Raw genomic sequence first — 21,865 nt, forward strand, 5'->3', positions numbered from 1 at the left:
GCCATTTGACCCAAAAAGACTTTTCCCCATAGACTTACATTGGGAAAGAGACGTCTGTAACTCAGCGGATATTTTTTTTTTTTAATAAAAATAAACTCCCCAGTATGAACACTCTAATAGTCCTTATTTAAATCATTAGGTTTTAAAAGTTGTAAAACGCACTAATAGCTGAATCCAGAGTTATTTCCCTTCCTCCGTTCATGTGAGTGAGACCCAGACCGAGGCTGGAGCGCAATCCGTGACGACGGCGTGACGTTGTGACCCCGTGACCGAGTCATGTGATCGAGCGGAGGCTACTGCGCGTGTTCCGTGTGCCCAAGATCCGGGGACTTTTTCCAGGCAGAAGTCTAGCCATTTTGTCTTCATGTGCCACTGAGCGACTTTCATAGGAATGAACAGTTACTCTGCTGCCCTCTCATTCCATCACTGTGGAGCCAGAACAGAGAAGAGTCTGACTGACCCATAATGATTTGTGTTTGTATGTTCTTGTTCCAGAAGATAACAGCCACAGTTGTCTGGACATGTACTTTAGTCATCTCCCTGTTCGTAGAGTCCTGTCAGGCGCAGAAGGTAAAACTCACCCATATCTTCCATTGGTTTGCTGTATCACACCCTCCTACCCAAACAAACTGTTGTCATCTCTTTCCCCTCAGCTGAACATCCACTGGGGTCCTCAGTCCATGATGTACTTGAAGGGCAAACGTGAGTTTAACCAAAAAGCAGCACATTCTAATGTCACTTTGATTGTACTGACGTGAACTGAAGCTCAGTTGTCAGGGTTAAACTGATATGTCGCTGTGCATATCGGGTGAAAACCACACAGGTTTGTTTTCCACACTGAATGTACATAATATACAGTATATTTTGAATGTGCTTGTTTCAACTCTTCATTGCAGATTTGTTAAAGGAATCATTTTATACACATTTTCCCAGCATTCGGCCTGACATAAATTATTCTGTACATTTGTAAACTTTGTAATCTCCACAAGAAGTTCTGTGAACTTGAACAAAGTTCTACCTTAACCGTAAGTTCTACCCTACCTTACAAGCCACCGGCATCTAGCTTATTTAACATACTTTATAATCAAACATCTAATGAAATCAACAGTTATACCAGCTGGTGTAATTGTTTATTTGAAAAGGCAAAATCTAGATAGTTAGACATGATGATTAGCTTGTTTTGGCAGGAACTGTAGTTTGTTTCTGGGTGAGGGGGTTTCTTCAGTAACGTACTCTTAATTTTGTCAGTGAACGTTACAGTGTTCCATGTGTTTCCTACACGTGCTCTCATCTGCCAGATCAGTGCTTCATATGAAGAGCTAATTTACAGAATGATTCACTTCGTCTGTCACACTACGACATCATCTTCGGGCCATTGTAGGTAAAAAAAAAAAAAAAAAAAATGACGAAGCCAGAGGAAGGGGGTAATATTCCAAGAAAAAAACTCTGATATTCTCTGAGATTATAAAGTCACAAATTTACAGATTTAAAAAAAAAAAAAATGTTGCTTCATTTGCAAGGCTGAATGAACCTCACACACCACAGACGCCGCCAGTAAACACTGCGGTAATGTGAGCCACCGAGTACAAAATATATTCTTAATATTATTATTTATTTAATGTTCTTAAAAGAACACAGAAAGAACATGAAAGAAAAAAAACGTAAGTGGATCTTTCAGGACCTTCGCCTTACTCAGAGGACATCATGTCCATAAGAACACTACTTTATGCGCAACGAAATTCAGACGGCGGCTAAATCTGTGACTTTAATCCCACAGTATTTCTTCGTTTTTTCTTGCAGATTTATTACTTCATCATTTGAGAGAAAATTTGATTTATTTTTTCTCGTAAATTTACAACTTTAATCTCATAAATTTAGATTTTTTTCTCTGAAAATCCACTCCCCCGGCTCCGTAATTATTATTATGTTTAACCTACACAATGGCTCTAGTATGCCATCGTAGTCATACTGTTGTAGCAGCTGTTAAAAGTGTCTCCAGTTTTGCAGAAAATCTAACTAGACCCACTCTGGTTGTCCACAAAGCAGATGTTAAGATCTGAAAGACATGCTCTCTGGAACCTTTAAACCCTTAATACATGTGTGAAATCCGATTCTAATGTGTCGCTGACACCAGAAGCACTGATCTGTTGCACCACTAATCTGTAATGAATCATCAGTCAGATGGTAACAAATCTTTAGAATTATCCTACAGAAAAAGTACAATATCAGCACAGCAACACATCAGTTTAACCCTGTTTTCTCTCTCGTTGACTTCAGATGGCAGGAGGTTTGTGTCGGGGGATGACGACAGTGTTTTGAAGCAGAGTCCACGGGGCTGGTACGCGGTGCTCAGAGGTACAGCACCACTTCACTTCATCTCAGTCTGGCATTTCACTGACTGGAACTGTTTCCTTAAAGCTGCATTACTTTGTTTGTTACCAATCAATCAAATTACTAGTGGCACTCAGTGGCAAACCCTACAGGGAGTCAGTATCAAACTACAGCTCTACTGGGCTTTTTAGCCTCTTTTAGCTCATTCTCTGACTTTACAGCACATTTACTGTCCGGCTCAGTCTCAGCGCTCTCACTTGTGAGCTGCACTGCATTTGTGTGTGTGGGGTTTTTGTGACTGACTTTTCAACAGGGAATTATCTGTAGCCAATCAGACGTCTCCCATCTTTTCAGCCAATCACATGAGCGTTCCCCCACGAGGGTATGTATGACTTACGGGAAGACCCGCCCCTACTCTGCCTCTGATTGGCTACTGGCTTCTAAAGGCTAACGGTAGGTAGCCTAGCTATGATGCCACCCGGAGCTTTGAACTAGACAGGCCCGGGAGGAACGCTTTTGTTCCCGTTTGTTTTTTCCATCTTTAAAGTCACTTCTGGGAATTTTTGAGGCACTATATCAGTCGTGTAGATTTCGAATATTGGCAGGTTTAGGAAAATTTATGGTGAATCGAAAATTTGCTCCAACATTTTCAGCCAGAGAACCAGAGACTTCTGGAGCTGCTAAATTCTGAAAACGTTGGAGAAAGTTTTCGATTCGCCATCAATTTTTGTAAAACTGACATCGAAATCTACACAGTTAATTTATCGCCTCAAAACATTCCCAGAAGTAAATTTAATGATGAAAAGAACAATAATTCCCTGTTGAAATTTGTGGATCAGGCAACGTCAGGAGGATGTCCAAAAACCCCACACACAAATGCAGTGAAGTTCACACATGACCGGCAGATTGTAAATGCAGGTTCAACAGTTTGTATATAAATGTAACAACATCCAAATATGTTTTTGATGAAACTTACAAATACTTTTAAATACACTTTATTTGTAGATTTCTATTACATGTATTTAAAATAAGAAATATTTGTGCGTGCATCAGAAATATATTTGTAAACCTTATTTCTTTATTTATATGCAACGATAACTATTTTTGTGTGCATTGAAAAATATTTTTGTGGAGAGAGTCATTTATATATAATGTGATGTTTGTGATTTATTATTTTTGATATTGGACCTCCTCTTGTGTGTGTGTGTGTGTGTGTGTGTGTGTGTGTGTGTGTGTGTGTGTGTGTGTGTGCGTGTGTGTGTGTGTGTGTGTGTGTGTGTGTGTGTGTGCAGGCATCCAGAGGCTGCAGTCCCGGGACTCCAGTAAACCCAGTCACATCGTGAGCTCAGAGAAAGTCCGCATCCAATACCTCCAGGAGAGATGAGACATACTGAGACTGTCTACACGAGAGCTAATCTAACAATCCACTGAGAACATGTCCACAATAAAACAGTTTATATAACAGCAGACCGGTTTCTATATGAGTGTGACGGGCAGAGACACAAAGTGGTGCTACAACCCAACCAGACCATCGTCAAGTTATCATGAAAGCTCTGGTTATGTTGTTACAGTGTATGAATATTTCAATATGTCATTCAGTTTTTTCCTCAGTAAATAGTAATATTTTTCATGCATGAATAATATGTATGTACAGATTTATGCTTGCTGTATATAAAGCAACAGATAAAAGACAGAATGCTCTGAATAAATGATGGAAGATGGTCTTTAGATCTTTTTTTGTCTTGATCTTTCTGGCTGCAGTGTGTCCTCTTGACCACCAGAGGGCAGCGGTTGATAGTAGAAAACCTGATTTGTTGGATTTCATGTGGGCCAGTAGGTCACACAGTATTTTACTCCAGAGGTGTTTTTATTCTGATGAAAGACATTTGTGAGGAAAACAGTTTACCATCAACCTGCTTATACACATATCGGCATCCCTCCTCCTTTTCTCCATGTTTCTTTATTACTAAGTGACCTGACTGCGCCTGCCGCTGGAGAGAGCACCTGGTTGGTCAACGCACATGATATTTTTTTCAGGTTACCTGTTTCATGTACTATTGTCACGATAAATAACTTTTTTTTAATCATATTTGCTCCAGTCTCGCCTACTTCAGCTATAATATCTGTATGTTTTATAATATTTTTGCCTAGTGTGATATACCCCTGGCTGTTTTGTTGTTGTTCTATTTGGCTACCATCCCCTGTATACTGATGTGTATTATGTTCTTTTGTTCAATAAAGAAAGAAAAACGTAGCGATAAGTAGCCAACTAGTGTTAAATAACACAACACCGTGGGTTGGTTCTCCTCCCATCCTCTCCAATCTTTTGAGTCACCAGCCGCCACTGATCCCACCCTGTAGGGTCCCGGTTTGGGGGGTTTGAAAATATGGTCACGCTATCCATGGATGTATTATGGGTTACCCCCCATCGGTCACGCTGTGCAGGTCGTAGTGGTCCCTGGAGACTCAGTGTCGTATGTACAGCAGGTTGTGACTCCACTGCTGTATGAATGAAGGCATTCTGCACAGCTGGAGCTCCGTAAGCTGCTGTGGAGCCAGAGAAGCTCCATCTGAAACACTGTGACCTCCCTGTTTCTCTCTTTCTCTCTGTCTTCTTCACAACCTCCGCCACTCAAAGCCCCATTTCCTCCGGCCATATAAACAGCCTCTATTAGCCTCAGTTAAACAAACAGCAGCAGTGCTTGGTTTAGCTAATCCAGTAATGGATATCACCTCTGTTTAAACTGATCACATTTCTGAGCAGCCTGACCCGGCTTGTTTCATCACGCTGCTGCTGCTGCTGCTGGTGCTGCTGCTGCTGCTGCTGGAATCACTTTAGACATTTCTTCCTTTTTTCATTAGCAGAAAGGCTGGGAGAGAGAGAGCGAGGTGGGGGGGGACTTAACCCTGCGTTCTCACTCTGAGAACGAGTGTAGGCCCTGAGAGACACAAGGAGCTGCTGTGCTGCTCTCTGCTGGTTAGAGGGACTCACTTTACATGAACATCTCTCTGGGCTCTTTGCCCTCTGATGTATGTCTGACCACACCCAAATATGATGCTATGGTAGTGTTATAAGGAGCAGGAGTGTGTACGCTTCCTCTGTAAAACTTCAACGAAGAGAGACATTCACATGATTAAAACACAGGGAGGCAGGAAAGAATGGAAACAAACAAGAAAGGGAGGAAAGACATGTAAAGAGAAGAAAGAAAGAACCAAAGCAAAGAAAATATTACCATTAAAAGAATGGAAAGGAAGTATGAAAGAAATGAGAAGTGAAACAAATAGAAGAAAGGAGAGAAAAACAAAGGAAGAATGGATGGCAGGAACGAAATGAGACTGGTCTGAAGGACTTTTAACTTAAGTTAAAAACAAAGGAGGGAATGAAGGAAAGAAAGAAAGAAAAGAGAGGAAAGATTCATGGAGGGAATGGAAGAAAAAAGTGAGAAATTATAAGAATTAAAGACAATAGGAATGAGAGAAAAGGAGGGGGAAAAACAAGGAAGGATGGTAGGAAAGAAATGGAAGCGGTCAAAAGGAAAGAAACAAAAAAAAACAAAAGAGGAATTTAAGCAGAGGTCATAAATAATCAAGGGATCGATGGAGGGAAGAGAAGAGAGAAGTAACAGAATAGAGAAAAGAAAGGAAACTAGAATGGCACTCAGAGAGCGCAGACCTCCGCCAAGGTGCGTGACTTTAAAAACAGATCACAGCTCAGAGCTGGCGGTACCGTGAGGTGGTCGGCTTGCTATTATTAACACAGTGTGTTTCCGTGTAACGTATCGGCGGATGCCTCTCTCATTCAGCAGCCTTGTTATGTCGTTATAACGTTACACTCATCCCATCATCTACCGCTTTTTTCTTTCTCACCGCGGACGGACAGCAGCTCCCGCACACACATCCACACACGTATCTCTCAGCTCGAAGAAGGAAAGAGGCGGGGGCACGCGTCATCAGTTACACTGCGCATGTGGTCTTAATGCTCAGGCTGATCGGAATTCTTAGAAGGATTCCTGAATCGGGATCATGATCTGGATCGCCACCAAAATCTAATGGATTGTTCATTGTGCTGCACCCCACCCCTCCAAAAAATGTCATTCAAATCCATCGTGGACTTTTGGAGTAATCCTGCTAACAGACAAACAAAGAAACAAAGAAACAAACAAACAAACAAACAAACAAACAAACAAACAAACAAACAAACAAAGCCTCGGCGGAGGTAACAATTAAAAAGGAGGGCAGGAATAAAGAAGACAGGAATGAGAGAGAAAGAAAAAAACAAAAGAAAGAAAGATGTAAGGAAAGAAATGAGACTGGATGAAAGAAAGGAAGGAGAGATAAGGGAAAAGGAAAGAAACAAAGACGTTGAAGTTAAATGAAACGCAAAACACACAATGTCTTTTAATAATACTTTATTTTTGATAATCATCATATTTTTGATCTGCAAATGACATTCACAGTTTAGTTACAGACTCCTATAGAAACCAGCTGTGTGTTCATGTCTAATGAGAAACCTCCAACGGGCTCTTTTTATCAGGCAGACAAGTCCTGCTGTCCTCCGTCCTCTGACACCAGCTGCTGCACCACCGAGGTGCTTCAGCTGAGCGCTGAACATCACGCAGAACATCACGCAGAACACCGCTTCCTATGAAACACAAGTATCCTTATACTTCAAAAGGCACTTCCTTTGTTTTCTAAAAGCTTGTACAGTCAGGGGAGGACATCCTCAGTTTTTGCTTAACCACATGACCATCCATCATCATCATCATCATCATCATCATCATCATCATGTAAACGGGCTACACACGGAGTTAAGCAGTGATGTGACATTGAGGGGTTTGGCAACATGAGCATCACAACCACAGATTGGCGGTTTTCTGTCAAGTCGAGTCAGACATCAGCAGTTTAGAGGGGAGAGCTCGTATTGACTTGAGCTCCATACTTGGATCATTCTTCCACAAATGCCATTTTGCATCCCAAGAAAGGCTACATGTACTTCATCGCAGTAACTAGTTTCACACCGATCCTCGCAGTTGCTCCCAACTCGTCAAACACCGACGCCTGGTCACTGATACCGATGCACTGAGGCACACTTTAGCGTCTGCATGTCTACGTTGACTTATTTGACCTTACTTTTGTTACGTAACTTACGTACTTAACTAGCGCTGCATACTTTTTTTTTTTTACGTAAGCGTACTTATTTGAACCCAAACCATGATCTTTTACTAAACCTAACCAAGTAGTTTTGTTGCCTAAACCAAGTGAACCTAAAAACTAAGTAAACCTACAATGGAAGTTTATTTTGAAAAGACACTATGCATGTTACAAGCGGAAACTGACACGCCGTCCCTGACACGTCCAAAGAGTTTGAAGCGTAGGGCCACTGACCGAGCGTCGGTATTTGACGAGTTGGCAGTGAGGATGTGTTGCGCTCATCACATGAGCGCAGGGACCTTCATGACCTTTAATTAAAGGAACAGTCTGATGATGAGATATAGACCTTTTCAAACTTGACAACATAAACATGTTTTGTATTTCCTGTTGCAATGTTTGTTAATGCAGTAGCTGACAGGAAGTAATCTCGGACCAAAGCTGTTGCCCTAGCAACAGAATGGCAGTGGAAAAGGTCTATATGCTCGCTAGTGCTCTTATCCAGAATCAGATGAGTCTTTGCTTGTCCAGCGGGCTACAGAGATAGGTCCAAGATATGTTTAGCCCAGCTTAGCACAAAGACTGGAAGCATAGGGGGGAAACCGCATGCCTACCTCTGTCAAAAAGGTAAATAAATACACTTCCCAAAAACTCCAGAGCTGCTGAGAGTCTGCTACTTACCAAACCCAGCTATCAAAGGCACCAAGCAATTCTGGACAAACTATACTTTAAATCCAGACTGCAGGCCACCCCAAAACTCAATCTGTGTCAGAAGTCTCTGCCACAGTCCAGGACACCCTGTGCATCCAGGTGTGTGAGCAAATAAGGTACAAGTTCTGTACCATGAACTTAACCGAACACGGCAGTTTGACACATACTGTATAACCGAATGAAAATTGTGAAAGAGATGTGATTAGATCATTTATGGAAATCAAGCTGAAGCTGTCATAATGAACATATATTTTATTTTTTAGCACAAATATCATTGTTTTTGTGCACATGGCAACACCTGACTGTGGTTGGAAATAGCTCCTATAACTAACGGCTCCTGAACAAATCATCTCTTGTTTTTACCATCCTATTTTCATTCAGTAAACTAAATATGTATAAATATGACTGAGTTTTTGGAGTGAGACGGAGTAGGAGCTAGGCTAACAGTTTCCCCCTGCTTCTATTCTTTGTGCTAAGCTAGGATAAACATGTCCTGGATCTGATACTTTGATGTTTTCACCTGACTCTGGGTCACAATATTGGACTGCTTCTTTAATGCTGGTGTATACTCAGGGCCAAATTAACCTATACTGGGGATCCCGAGGCCAAACCCTAACCCTAAGTTAGCATGTGATCATCATCTACACACAGATTTAATGCAGAATGTGTCCCATTTGAGCAAAATATCAACTGAAATATTGTAGGTAAAGATGACGCCTGATCATTTCAGTTGATATTGTAAATTAGTGGTGCACATTACCAGTTTGCCCAGTTGGTAATCCACTTGATTTTTGTTTAGGTTGCTCAGTATTTGCCTTTAAATGACCATCAGTAGCTCAGCTCCATTATTTCAAACCCTGTGATTGTTGGTAGGGACACAAAATGTCAATCATACAACAGCAAGGATAAATGATCCACACAGTTATGGATAAAGTTATAAGCCATGATAAGCACGTACTACGTGAACCTCGGAATGACTGTGTGCAGACATGCACGCCAATGATACTCCATTTTGGGTATATTCCAGGATTTCCATCATTCACATGGGACATTTAGGGCATGCGTTCATTCAATACAAATCAGGTTAAACCTAAACTTGGAAATATACCTGTCTCTGAAGAAAAAGACATCGTTCATGTTTAATTAAGCTAGTAGAACCACATCTGCTACACACAAACAGAACACTGTGTGCATGTTAACACATTCAGCAGCGACCTGCCACACACACTGTCCATCTCAGTCCCCCCGTCTCCTCTCATATACACTATTTAACAGTACAAGAATAAGAAAAATACTCTCCATATTTTACACATATTATAAAATGTTCTCTTACATAAAATCTTCTCCCAGGTAATGAAAATCTTGTTTCATAATCTTACATATATATTTTACAGTAACATACATTAAATGAAAAAAAAATAAAATGTAACTGTGTGTGTGTGTGTGTGTGTGTGCGTGTGTGTGTGCAGAGTTGTCAACATCAAACTTTGACAAAATATATCCAGGCTGATAAATCAAGCACTCCTCATGCTTTCCTCAAAATGCCTCCATCTGTTTGCTAGTTAGCATCTTAACAAGCATCATGTTCAGCCAGACAGACAGAGTATTACCTTCTGATCAGGGCCATTAGTGGGGTATAGGACTGGAAACAATGTCTGCTACAGGAAAATACACTGCCCAACCAAACCTTTAATTTGGTGATCGACGTCTATTTTATGGTTTAGCTGTGAAATAAGGGGGAATGTACCACAACCAGGAATTAAACTGTGACAGATGCCTCATTTGAGACGAATGGGTCCAACAGGAGTTGGACTAGTCCTCATCTCTTTGATGCTTGTCATCATTTTTGCTGCCATTTTCCTGTCAGTATGTTTCATAGATGTACACAATTGTAATCCCTCCTACAAACCTCTGAGTGGTCAATTGTTTCTCGAACTAGAAGAAACCGCCAGAGAGCACGACACCAGACCTGTTTGAATAACTGGTTAGTTAGTGTGTACTTGAAAGTGAAAATGCTACTCTGAAATGACAACAAGTTACTGTAACAGTTGTTTTTAACCAGTGAAAAGTCTCAGGTTTTTATTAATTGGCTTCAGTAGCCGTGTTTCCATTCAATTGTCACGCAACTTTTAAGCAAACTTTTGGAAATGTTGCAAAAAATAAATGTGAATCAGGAGCATTTCCATCAACTGGTTTGGTCAGAAGTTGGCGCTACAGGCTATGCATGGCTGTAATTCGCCAGTAAACCGAGTAGAAAAAGAAGTAGAGGTTGCAAACCGGAAACAAAAAGTCGATTTGGCCATATAACCCAAAAAAAAAATGGAGAGGGTTTCAGGAATTTGTTTCAATTGGGCAAGTTTGAATTGTTCTTTCATGTCAGCTAGTATTGGTCATGTTTCATGCTGTCTGGAGACGAAGACAAGCATCCACGTGTTATGGGAATACCCGAGAAGACGCCGACAGCAGAAACAGCTGATCAGTCACGTGAGTCAAATGTTCGCTACGTCAGAATTTATTCAACAGAGGTGTTCCTGTATCCCATTTAGTGCATCAACTCTTTTTTGACAAAGACACCTCAGGCGACGGTAAAAACTTTTTTTGCGCAATTGAGGACATTTTTATTGAATTTTGCCGTTACCATACAGCTTCTCAAATGTGATACTTAAATATATAAGATATGTGAATGGAAACACAGCTTGACTCACTCTCAAGACAGAAACAAAACAGTCTTCTACCTTCCCCCAGGGCACTGCAGGTACTGCTCTGAGCAGGGTGAGACCAACATGGCACTGAAAGAGCATCTCCACTAAACACAAGCAGACTACGGAGCTCTGTGTAATATTTCTATCAGGGTATTATTATGCCTTTTATTTCTGATTTCTGAATGAATATACCAAAAGCATACAACTGTAGTTGTAAGCAAGCTGACATAACCCATGGCCAAGTTGTTGACAGAGAAGATTTATGATCATTTGTACATCATATAGCTGATATTATTTTGTAAACATTAAATTGTGACATTGATTCAGTTTGACAGTCGGAGGGAAAATATTCTGGAGTAATTGGAAGCAGAACGTGAGACAGGGAGGACAGTAAAGAAAGAGTGCAGTGTGTGACTGAGTCGGCCAGCATTTCTGACTGTAAGGCAATACCCCCAGAGCTCCTACTACAAAGACATGGCCTCACACACACACACGTTCATACGACCCAGATAAGAGTATAATAACACTCGTGCTGCACAGTCTGTTCAAACATGACAGGAACTTCCTTTTTTTGACCCCTGCTCCCTGACGGTTAATAGTGTTTTTGTGTGCATGTGTGTGTGATTCGAGTTTGTTTGGCTGACGTCTCTGCTTCTTTAATTCTTCAAATTTAGTGTGAAAATCATGAAAAAGAAGTCACTACGTCACCCATTCAACACACCTTTCCATCTCCTCCCCATCCTATTTTCTGAATTGATAAAATAATTAAACAAAAATCAGAATAATGATATATGTGATTCACAGTAATTGTGTTTCCATATTTGTAATGCCAGACAGGAAAATATATATATCTTAGCCTAACAATATTGTAGAACTGACCACCCTTTTTAAAGTAATGTGTTACGTCCCATTTCTTTTATTTATACACTTCAAAAAATACCTATATAAAAATGAATCAAACCAATGAGATGAATCATGATTATTGTATGATAACTGATTTAGTGAAAAAAAAAAAAAAAAAATCTAAATTGAAACAGAAAAATTTAAAAAAGTATTGCAAATATCACTGAATCCCTTTCGTCTCACTTCTGTCAGTTTAATCTGTCTTGAATAGATTCTGGTGGTTGTGTGATTTATAATACAATAAGGGCACTATTTTCATGTCGCTAGTGCAACAACCAGAGCAAAGCTGTAGTAGGTCTTGGGCACGCAGACTGCGTTGGCGTCTTCACCTGCTTGTTTTGGTTCACGTGTGTGCGGCGACGCAAAGAGTTAACGGGCTGGCTGAAGTGGAATATAGACTAGAGGGTGTGGCGATGAATAAATACGCTCTCGGCCAATCACGTCACTGCTCTCGTAGCTCTGAAACAGCTGTGACGCTTCTCAAAGTGCAGATTTATCAACGTGTGTCCTGATGCCTTGTCTGCAGGGCTTTAGAGGGACATTTACAAGCTAATATAGATTCATAGCCCCGCCCCTACACTCATACTTGCCAACCTTGAGACCTTAAAAAAAGGGAGGATTTCTAAACCAAAGCGAAAATTAGAGTTTCAGAGACTTTGTTTCCTGCATTCTGGTGACTTTAAAAGAGTGAAAATAAAAATAATTAGTACACTGCAACAGCACTTTCATGTTAAACTTTTAAAGATTTGACTGTTTTTATTTATTTTTGCTACTGCTTGAGTATTTCTTTCTCTTAGTTCTCTCCATTTCTCTCTCCTTCTCTCACTCACCCAAGGTCCTTTCAGACACAACACCACCACTGCGCTCTGAAACACGTTATTTCTAACGGCTAGCGCTACGCCACGACGGCTTTTCGCTGCATCGAGCAAAGCCCAACTTTGGGCGCCGCACGCTGTGGCGAGCGCAGCTTAAACATGAGCTCAAACTGCGCTGTGTCGCGAGCACAGACCGCTCTCTTCCGCCGGGAAGCGACAGTCGGGGTAGCTCTATTGTACAGAAACAGGCTGATATAACGAAAAGGGAAAAAAAAGGTGTGAAAATTTACCATAAATCGTGAAAAAAACCCATGAACCGTTTGTCACAGACACTTGTGGGAGGCATCACTGCACCGAGCAGCGTTCCTGTTTCATTGTGCCTGGCCACGTGGACCGGCGTGCGTGAAGATTTGCGATTTTACAATTGAATTTATCGGCATCTACTGGTTGAAAAGCAAGTAGTAGTTAGTTACATATTTTAAAAGATTCCATTAATGCTGTGCATTTGCTTCAAGTATTTACTTTGCTCTCATTGATGGAAATCCCCAGATTGGCAGCGGAGTGAGTTTGCTTTAGAAACAGACGCGGGGCAAAGTCAGGAAAACGGCAAACTGTCAAGACTCCTGCTTGCGCTGGTCGTTGTGCTGCCAAGAAAATAGAGCCCTTAATGTTTTACTTCATATTGTTCTTTCACCGTCTTGTTGTAGTGAACAAAGTCAGTCATCCTGCAGTTAGTAGTGATGCTTCTGATTGATGCAACTGAAGGTTTTGTAGTACCTCACAAGCAAATTTTGGAAAAAGAGATGATGTCTTTAACATGTTGACATCAAACTGACTTATGGCTTTTACAGAGGCATTCACAAGCATCTCTCAATCTTGCTGCTCTCTATAAGTCTACATCGATCCGTTAATACATTATGGCATTTAAATCATTTCCCGTGGGCGACTTTAAATTGTTGTTTTGAACCTGACAGCTCTATACATTACCTCAGCCACATGTGGCAGACATATAAAAAGTTAGTGTTGTTATGCCTATAGATTGTGAAAACCCATGATCCGTCTGGGCTGGCCAGGGGGCAAGAAGCTGCATCTCTGCGGTGCTGTCAGAGAAACGAGCAGTGGATCAACCTTTCAAAGAAAAGGTGCTGCTGAGTCTGTTGTCTGGCTGATGGAGAGCACAGCCATCTGTAGTTGTCGTGATTACAGCACTCTGTGGTTGTAACCTCCCATAGTCCTGACTGTTACAGTGTTAGCTGTCAGTGTTGTCGTGGTTACAGTGATATTATGTTTCCGTCCTCTCTCATGCTCTCTTGACTGCTACTTGATGTGTGGGCGGGGTTTCCGTTGTGATTGGACATCATCATCATGGAGCTGTCGCTCAGGGACGCTCCGACGCTATTGGGCAACGAGACGCTCTGCGGAAGGGGCCTAACCACAGTGGAGTTGTGCGGCCTGTTGCTAGGTGAGTCTCTGTTGAGGTTAGTGTCGTTACTGTTGGTTACCCGGTGGGATTCGTAGGGCGTCAGGCAGTCGTTCTCCAGAATGAGGTCGCCATCGTCGTCGTCGTCATCGCTGTCGCCTTCGGCAATGCTGTTGCTGTGGTAACGACAAACAGACAGGGCATGTAATGATTATAGAACAGTTTGTTTATTACTTGAACACCTGTTGTATATAAGTCTAATATTCACTCAGTCTTTGCTCTACTTGGGAAATACAGTGGAGGAAATAAGTATTTGATCCCTTGCCGATTTTGTAAGTTTGCCCACTGACAAAGAAAAGAACGGTCTATAATTTTAATGGTAGGTTTATTTTAACAGTGAGAGACAGAATATAAAAAAAAAATCCAGAAAATCACATCATATAAAAGTTATAAATTGATTTGCATTTGATTGTGGGAAATAAGTATTTGATCCCCTAGCAAAACATGACTCAGTACTTGGTGGAGAAACGTTGTTGGCAAGCACAGAGGTCAGACGTTTCTTGTAGTTGGTCACCAGGTTTGCGCACATCTCAGGGGGGATTTTGGTCCACTCCTCTTTGCAGATCATCTCCAAATCCTTAAGGTTTCGAGGCTGTCGCTTTGCAACTCGAAGCTTCAGCTCCCTCCACAGATTTTCTATGGAATTAAGGTCCGGAGACTGGCTAGACCACTCCATGACCTTAATGTGCTTCTTCTTGAGCCACTCCTTTGTTGCCTTGGCCGTATGTTTTGGGTCATTGTCGTATTGGAAGACCCATCCACGACCCATTTTCAGTGTCCTGGCTGAGGGAAGGAGGTTGTCGCCCAAGATTTCCCAGTACATGGCCCCGTCCATCCTCCCTTCGATGCGGTGAAGTCGTCCTGTCCCCGTAGTAGAGAAAGACCCCCAAAACATAATGTTTCCACCTCCATGCTTGACGGTGGGGATGGTGTTCTTGGGGTTATAGTCAGCATTTCTCTTCCTCCAAACACGGCGAGTTGAGTTGATGCCAGAGAGCTCGATTTTGGTCTCATCTGACCACATCACCTTCTCCCAAGCCTTCTCTGAATCATTCAGGTGTTCATTGGCTAACAGACGGGCCTGTACATGTTCCTTCTTGAGCAGGGGGACATTGCGGGCGCTGCAGGATTTTAATCCATTACGGCGTAGTGTGTTACCAATGGTTTTCTTGATGATTGTGGTCCCAGCTGTCTTGCGATCATTAAGAAGTTCCTCCCGTGTATTTCTGGGCTGATCCCTCACCTTTCTCATGATCATCGTAACCCCACAAGACGAGATCTTGCGTGGAGCCCCAGACCGAGGGCGATTGATGGTCATTTTGTGTTCCTTCCATTTCCGAATAATCGCACCAACAGTTGTCTCCTTCTCACAAAGCTGCTTGCTGATGGTCTTGTAGCCCATTCCAGCCTTGTGCAGGTCTACAATCTTGTCCCTGACGTCCTTAGAGAGCTCTTTGGTCTTGCCCATGGTGGAGAGGTTGGGATCTGATTCTGATTCTTTGTCTTTTATACAGGTAATGAGTTGAGACAGGTGTCTTTTACACACGTAACAAGTTGAGATTCTGAGTACTTTCTTAAAGCGACTACTAAAAAAGCGAGGACTAATCTAACCGGTCGGTGGGGGCCAGAATACTTGCTGGTTGCTAGGGGATCAAATACTTATTTCGCACAATCAAATGCAAATAACTTTATAACTTTTATATGATGTGATTTTCTGTATTTTTTTTTTATATTCTGTCTCTCACTGTTAAAATAAACCTACCATTAAAATTATAGACCGTTCTTTTCTTTGTCAGTGGGCAAACTTACAAAATCGGTGAGGGATCAAATACTTATTTCCTCCACTGTATGTGTCTCTTAAAGATAGGGTCGCCGATGTTAGAAAGCTAGCATAATTTGAAAGTAGCATCGCCTCAGGAGCTCCGTCTAAACCCCGCCCACGGAACGTTCATTAAAATGTTAGACATACAGCTTAGAGTACTTTTTTACTCAGTAGCTTCAGGGGTCCTGTCCATGTCTTACCTCGCAGTAATGGGGTTGCTCTGAGAGGCGGGGCTTGGGGAGTCATGTGACAGAGCGGAGCCGGTAGATCCGGCTGAGCCCACAGAGCCAGAGTTGCCCATTGACATTTTACTCCCACGATGCACCACGTTGTTCCTCTGGTTAGCCGGTTTGACGGTCACTATGAGGTTGTGGCTGTTGGCCACCATCATGTCTGTAACCTGAAATGACAGATAGACGGTCTTAGCTCTGAAGGATGAGTAAAACAAAAAAACACTTCAAGGATTTGTTTATTGCCCCAACAAAGTCACATGACTCACAGTTCCTTCTCTTTTAAATCTGAAATTAGAACGACATCTTTTACTTCCTGCTGCTCTTTTCTCCTCGTTTGATACTCCATCGAGATCACAGCACACTAATATTCAGATATCATTGCGATCAAAGTGTGCTTGTAACTGCATCATTTTATGCCGTGTTGGATCTTCACTAGTTTCCACCCGTTTCATGTATTTCATCAGACTGCTGTAACTGATATGAAAAATCAGACATGGCTCCAAAGCTCCGAAGCAAAAGGCCCTACAAAAGGTATTTATATTAGTTTGTCTGTCTCACTGTAAACATTACTGCACCTTCAATCATTTTATGTAAAAAATCTAAGATTTGCACATCAATCCAGTAAAATTACATTTTGTAAATTACAGGTAAAATACATTTGGTCTTAGCTGTGTTATACAATATATATCCCTTTATTGGGGTCATCATTAAATCAGTTTTGGATCAATGCTGCAGATTGATCTGTTGAATTGAGATGGAACAAAACATGTTTTAGTTTTAGTTTAAAGTAATTAATAACAGTGAGAAAAAGCCCAGAATTAAAAACACCGTATTACTGTATATAATGCTGAGCTGGTTTCACAATAAAAGATCAGCTTTTCGTAACCCTGCGAAAAAAAAAGAAAAAAGAATCCTCTTAAATCCTGGGCAGGTCTCCAAGAGGGTTAACTTTGGACACTGAATTTACCTGATCCAAAGATTTTCCTGCTACATCAATGCCGTTGACCTCGAGGATCTCGTCATTAACTCCCAGCAGCCCCGTGCTTTCTGCTAGCCCACCACGTACCAGACGAGATATGAAAACCCCGGGGACCTACAGAGTGGAGGACGGAGAAGGAAAAATGAATGTTACATCTATACATCTACACCAAATTCTGATAACTTGTATTACATATTAATTTAAATACTGTATTCTTTGTTGATATTTAATAAATAACTAATACTGTATGCACTGTCCAATAAACCAAACAGGCTAGTGGATTTAGCATTTTCACATCAGTCGAGTCTCTTTTAAAGACTTCAAGTCAAAATTAAATAATCAATTATCATGCCACTAAAATTCTATCAAAAGTATTGTTACGGACTTATTACTTAGAAATTAATATATTATATGAACATACACTGTGTGGAGAAGAATAAACACATTATTCCTCTAAATTAAATGAGCAGTAATGACACTGGGCCACCCTCACAATCATTACCGTTACTGTTAGCGTTACTGATAACAGTAATGACACTGGGCCATTAGCGTTACTGTTAGCGTTAACGGTAACAGTAATGACACTGGGCCACCCTCACAATCATTACCGTTACTGTTAGCGTTAACGCTAACAGTAATGACACTGGGCCATTAGCGTTACTGTTAGAGTTAACACTAACAGTAATGACACTGGGCCATTAGCGTTACTGTTAGAGTTAATGCTAACTCTCAATCTATGTTTTACAGCAATCATTAGCGTTACTGTTAGCGTTAACGGTAACAGTAATAACACTGGGCCATTACCGTTACTGTTAGCGTTAATGCTAACTCTCAATCTATGTTTTACAGCAATCATTAGCGTTACTGTTAGCGTTAACGGTAACAGTAACAGTCACAATGATTACTGTTACTGTTAGCGTTAACAGAGACGCATTCTAATGTCAGGTGTGAACAGACGTACTGAGAGCTGTCCACTTGTGATCGGATCACCCAAGACGCATGTTAATACCAGGTCTGAACAGGGCCACTGTTATCAATTTTTAACCTTTAACAGTAACAGTAATATCACTGGGCCACCCTCACTATGATACTTGGTCAGGTATGGTGGGAACCTCTACAGAGAATTCTGCTTACTGAGAGGTGCAGCAATACCTTGGCCTGGCTGGCCTTACTGATCATTATTGTATACTGATCAAAATGTATTATCCAACCTGTTGTATCACTGATGCACAAACCTGACTTGCTTGAGATTGTACCCAGTAAAGGCAGCAAAGGCAGTGGAACTCTGTTTGAGAGATGGATCATTTCTTGGTCACCCTGACCTTCTTACCCAGTTATTATTTTTGTCTGGATGGCCTGCTCTACGTCGAGTCTTTTTTGAGCTTCCATTTCACAATGACGGTGCTGACTGTGAGAGTTTATACCCTTCCACTGCTCAGAGATTACCTTGATGACACGCGAGAATCGCGGGATCACATATCACACAAAAATCCATCTTGTCAGGCTTCAAGTAACACGTTTGTGTCCAGCAAGACAGAACACGGACCAATCAGCGTCCGGTGAGGAGCTACTGGCAGCTACAGGCGTGACTTACAGTAGGTGTGTGAGACGACACAGAGAAGCAACTGTTCGTTAGTTTGATTGACAGATGGTTCATCCAATCACCTGCCAAGTATTATAGTATATATAGTTAAGTGCCTGCCCTATGGTGTGATCTTTTATACATTCGTTTTTAATAAGTTCAGTAATTCAGTTCTGACATTAGGGACGGGGACGGACAACCCAAAAATGTGTAGAACTTTTTCTCCAATTAGATCCATAAAATAAAGTGCCCCCAAATGTTTAATCCTCCTCATTTAAATGTCATGTAATATTTCCAAAGATGAATGAAATAATATAATTTCTCTCACCTTCTCTACGCCCTGCGGTGTCACCCGCACGCTCACCCCGTCACGGATGTAGAAGCCCAGCGGTTTGTGGGTACCGTGCTTGTGGAGTCGTACACGCCGGTGTGTCTCAGGTAAGATGTCCACATCGATGATGGATGAAATCTGTCTGAAGTTCTGTGGCAGGCCAATCATAAGGCCCGGTTTGCTCTTTGAGTGGGTGGAGCCTGAGCCGGTGGTGCGCAGTCCAGTCAAGCCCAACCCCTTTTTACGCCTCTGGAGAGAGTTGGTGGCGAAAACTACAGGTTCATCCTCTGAAAGAAGAAACACATAAGGATGGAGAGAACAGTTCATTATTTAAATTGTGACCCTTTAAAAAAAAAAAAAATCAACATTTCCAATTTTACTTTCAATTTAAAGGAATGTTTGTATATAACAGTCTGGGAATCTGGCCTGATGACTGACTTAGCTGTCAAGTGATAGAAACTTGGGCATAAAAATCATCCTTGTGTACCTGGTAGATCACGTGTAGCAAGTCATAATGTAATAACTGCATAATGTAATATTTAAATGTAATAAAAGCTAAAAATGTAATATTCAGCGCTTAACATAATAACAATTTTGTGCAGAATGTAATACATTATTACTAGGGCTGTCAATGTTAACATGATAATAACACGTTAACGCTAAATCGCTTTAATGCCACTAATTTCTTTAACGCATTAACCCAATCAATATTTCAGAGGTTGTAGCGGGCTTAGTATCAAAGCTAGAAGAAGATACTGGTATAATATGAAACTAGAAAAATCTAATGAATCCATTGGTACCAACCATATCATACTAGCTTGTTGCAAAGGTTACATAATGCTAAAAACTGGCATGGCCACTTTCAAAGGGGTCCCTTGACCCCTGACCCCAAGATATATGAATGTAAATGGGTTCTATGTGTACCCACGAGTCTCCCCTTTACAGACATGCCCACTTTATGATCATCACATGCAGTTTGGGACAAGTCATAGTCAAGTCAGCACTCTGACACACTGACAGCTGTTGTTGTCTGTTGTTCTCTTGCCATGTTATGATCTGAGCATATTGTTTTATGCTAAATGCAGTACCTGTGAGGGTTTCTGGACAATATCTGTCATTGTTTTGTGTTGTTAATTGATTTCCAATAATAAATATTAGGGATGTCAATCAATTAAAATATTTAATCGTGATTAATCGCATGATCGTCCATAGCTAATCGCGATCAATGGCAAATTAATCGCAAATTTTTTATCCGTTCAAAATGTACCTTAAAGGGAGATTTGTGGGCAAATATGCTGCTTTATGCAAATGTACGTATATATTTATTATTGGAAATCAATTAAGTAGTATTTAGTAGTTGAAACATGCAGATGTTGCAGTAATAATTCAAATAAAGAAACACTGGCAGTGGACTTTCAAAACCTTCACTGAAATCCAGATTTGACAGAACTAATCAGAATCAGGAGGTTGTGGGAAGCTACAGCAGGGGTGACCCCTGGCAGTCAGTCACAGAGCGGTGTGGGAGAGAACAGAGGAAGAGGAGGAGGAGAGGTAAAGGACCACTGGCTTATTCACATACTTCAGAGCTCCATCACAGGTTTGTCTATATAATCTAATCAAGTGGAACAGTACATTTGACTGTTTTTCTTCATTTTTGTTTGGAGAAACATTAACACAATTCAGTCCAAAAACATTATTCTCTGTGTCGAATTTCATATCTGGATCCGTGACTCTGGGCGTATGTGCAAAGGGATATTTATATATCCACATAATTCTCTAATTTCACACTTCACACTTCTTTCCTCTTTCTTTATTTATTTTTCATCAATGATGAGCTGACAGCACGACTTCTCCAAAAACATATTACATGACCAGAAAGATGGATTATTATTGAATGAATGAATGTTCCTGACTTCTTCCTACTAATTCCATTCCACTACTTCAACTCCTAAAAGCACTTTACTGGCTACTGCTAAAATCTCAACAACTTCATCATCAGTACAACTACACTTATCACCACTAGTAAGTACAATTACTGCTAAAACTTCAACTGCTAACACTTCTTGAACTACAACAATAATTAAAAGTGATTCTACATCTCACTATGAAGCCAGGAATCTCTGTCACTCCCTCCCTCTGTGTGCTATTGGTATATCTGGAGAACCGCTCATCCGATCAACTTCATCTAGGCCAAAGGCTTATTACAGTCCTGCCACAGCCACAGATACCACATCTTTTCCTTTTATTTTTGTCAGTCGTCAAATGAAAATAATGTTTTTGAAGAAGATTACCAGCTCTAGCTGGTGAACAAGTGAATCAGCTGCAACTGACATTTATAGTTTCAAGATTAATCTTAATCATTATTCTTGATATAAGCATAATCATGACAAATTCCCATCAAAAATTACCAGAACTCGGGCGCCTGGGTTAGCTCAGTTGGTAGAGCAGGCGTCCATGTATTAAGGCTTGGTCCTGACCGCGGCGGCCCGGGTTCGAATCCGGCCTGTGGCCCTTTCCGCATCCACTCTCTCTCTCCCCCCTTTCAAGACTCTATCCACTGTCCTGTCATAAAAATGGAAAATGCCCCCAAAAAAATAACTTAAAAAAAAAAAAAAAAAAAATTACCAGAACTCATACTTATAATAATCATAATAATAATAATACCTTTATTTATATAGCACTTTTCAAAAACAAGTTACAGAGTGCTTTACAAATACATAATACACGCCAAGGTGCGTGACTTTAAAAACAGATCACAGCTCACAGCTGGCAGTACCGTAAGGTGGTTGGCTTATTATTAGCCTAGCCTGCCTGATCTCCTCCAGCAG

The 21,865-nt window shown here is 41.1% G+C and overlaps 2 protein-coding genes and 1 long non-coding RNA gene across 10 annotated transcripts in view; 2 read left to right on the forward strand and 1 right to left on the reverse strand.

The window, feature by feature from the left end:
- tesmin (testis expressed metallothionein like protein) overlaps window positions 1–4,522 on the forward strand; it is a 28,762-nt gene extending 24,240 nt beyond the window's left edge. For 3 of the 8 annotated variants that reach the window (XM_037768719.1, XM_037768721.1, XM_037768724.1), the window contains 4 exons: window positions 496–570; window positions 654–702; window positions 2,278–2,355; window positions 3,624–4,518. In XM_037768719.1, the coding sequence (XP_037624647.1) occupies window positions 496–570; window positions 654–702; window positions 2,278–2,355; window positions 3,624–3,715 (294 nt within the window). In that variant the 3' untranslated portion in view covers window positions 3,716–4,518. Of the gene's footprint in view, window positions 1–495; window positions 571–653; window positions 703–2,277; window positions 2,356–2,685; window positions 2,785–3,623 lie in introns of all 8 variants that reach the window. The other 5 variants (XR_005206756.1, XM_037768722.1, XM_037768717.1 and 2 more) reach the window with 5 other exon arrangements.
- Window positions 4,523–12,553: 8,031 nt separating this feature from the next.
- pard6a (par-6 family cell polarity regulator alpha) overlaps window positions 12,554–21,865 on the reverse strand; it is a 37,789-nt gene continuing 28,477 nt past the window's right edge. The window contains exons 3-6 of the mRNA XM_037767931.1: window positions 19,035–19,324; window positions 17,113–17,238; window positions 16,113–16,312; window positions 12,554–14,206 (exon numbers count right to left, since the gene is read on the reverse strand). Coding sequence (XP_037623859.1) covers window positions 13,882–14,206; window positions 16,113–16,312; window positions 17,113–17,238; window positions 19,035–19,324 — 941 coding nt within the window. The 3' untranslated portion in view covers window positions 12,554–13,881. The remainder of the gene's footprint in view (window positions 14,207–16,112; window positions 16,313–17,112; window positions 17,239–19,034; window positions 19,325–21,865) is intronic.
- Window positions 13,961–17,244, forward strand: LOC119487225. Its single transcript, XR_005206665.1, has 3 exons — window positions 13,961–14,072; window positions 16,610–16,676; window positions 17,124–17,244. It is a non-coding gene; the product is annotated as an uncharacterized LOC119487225 (long non-coding RNA).

This window comes from Sebastes umbrosus, chromosome 4 (genome assembly GCF_015220745.1).
Source record: "Sebastes umbrosus isolate fSebUmb1 chromosome 4, fSebUmb1.pri, whole genome shotgun sequence".
Taxonomy (NCBI): domain Eukaryota; kingdom Metazoa; phylum Chordata; class Actinopteri; order Perciformes; family Sebastidae; genus Sebastes; species Sebastes umbrosus.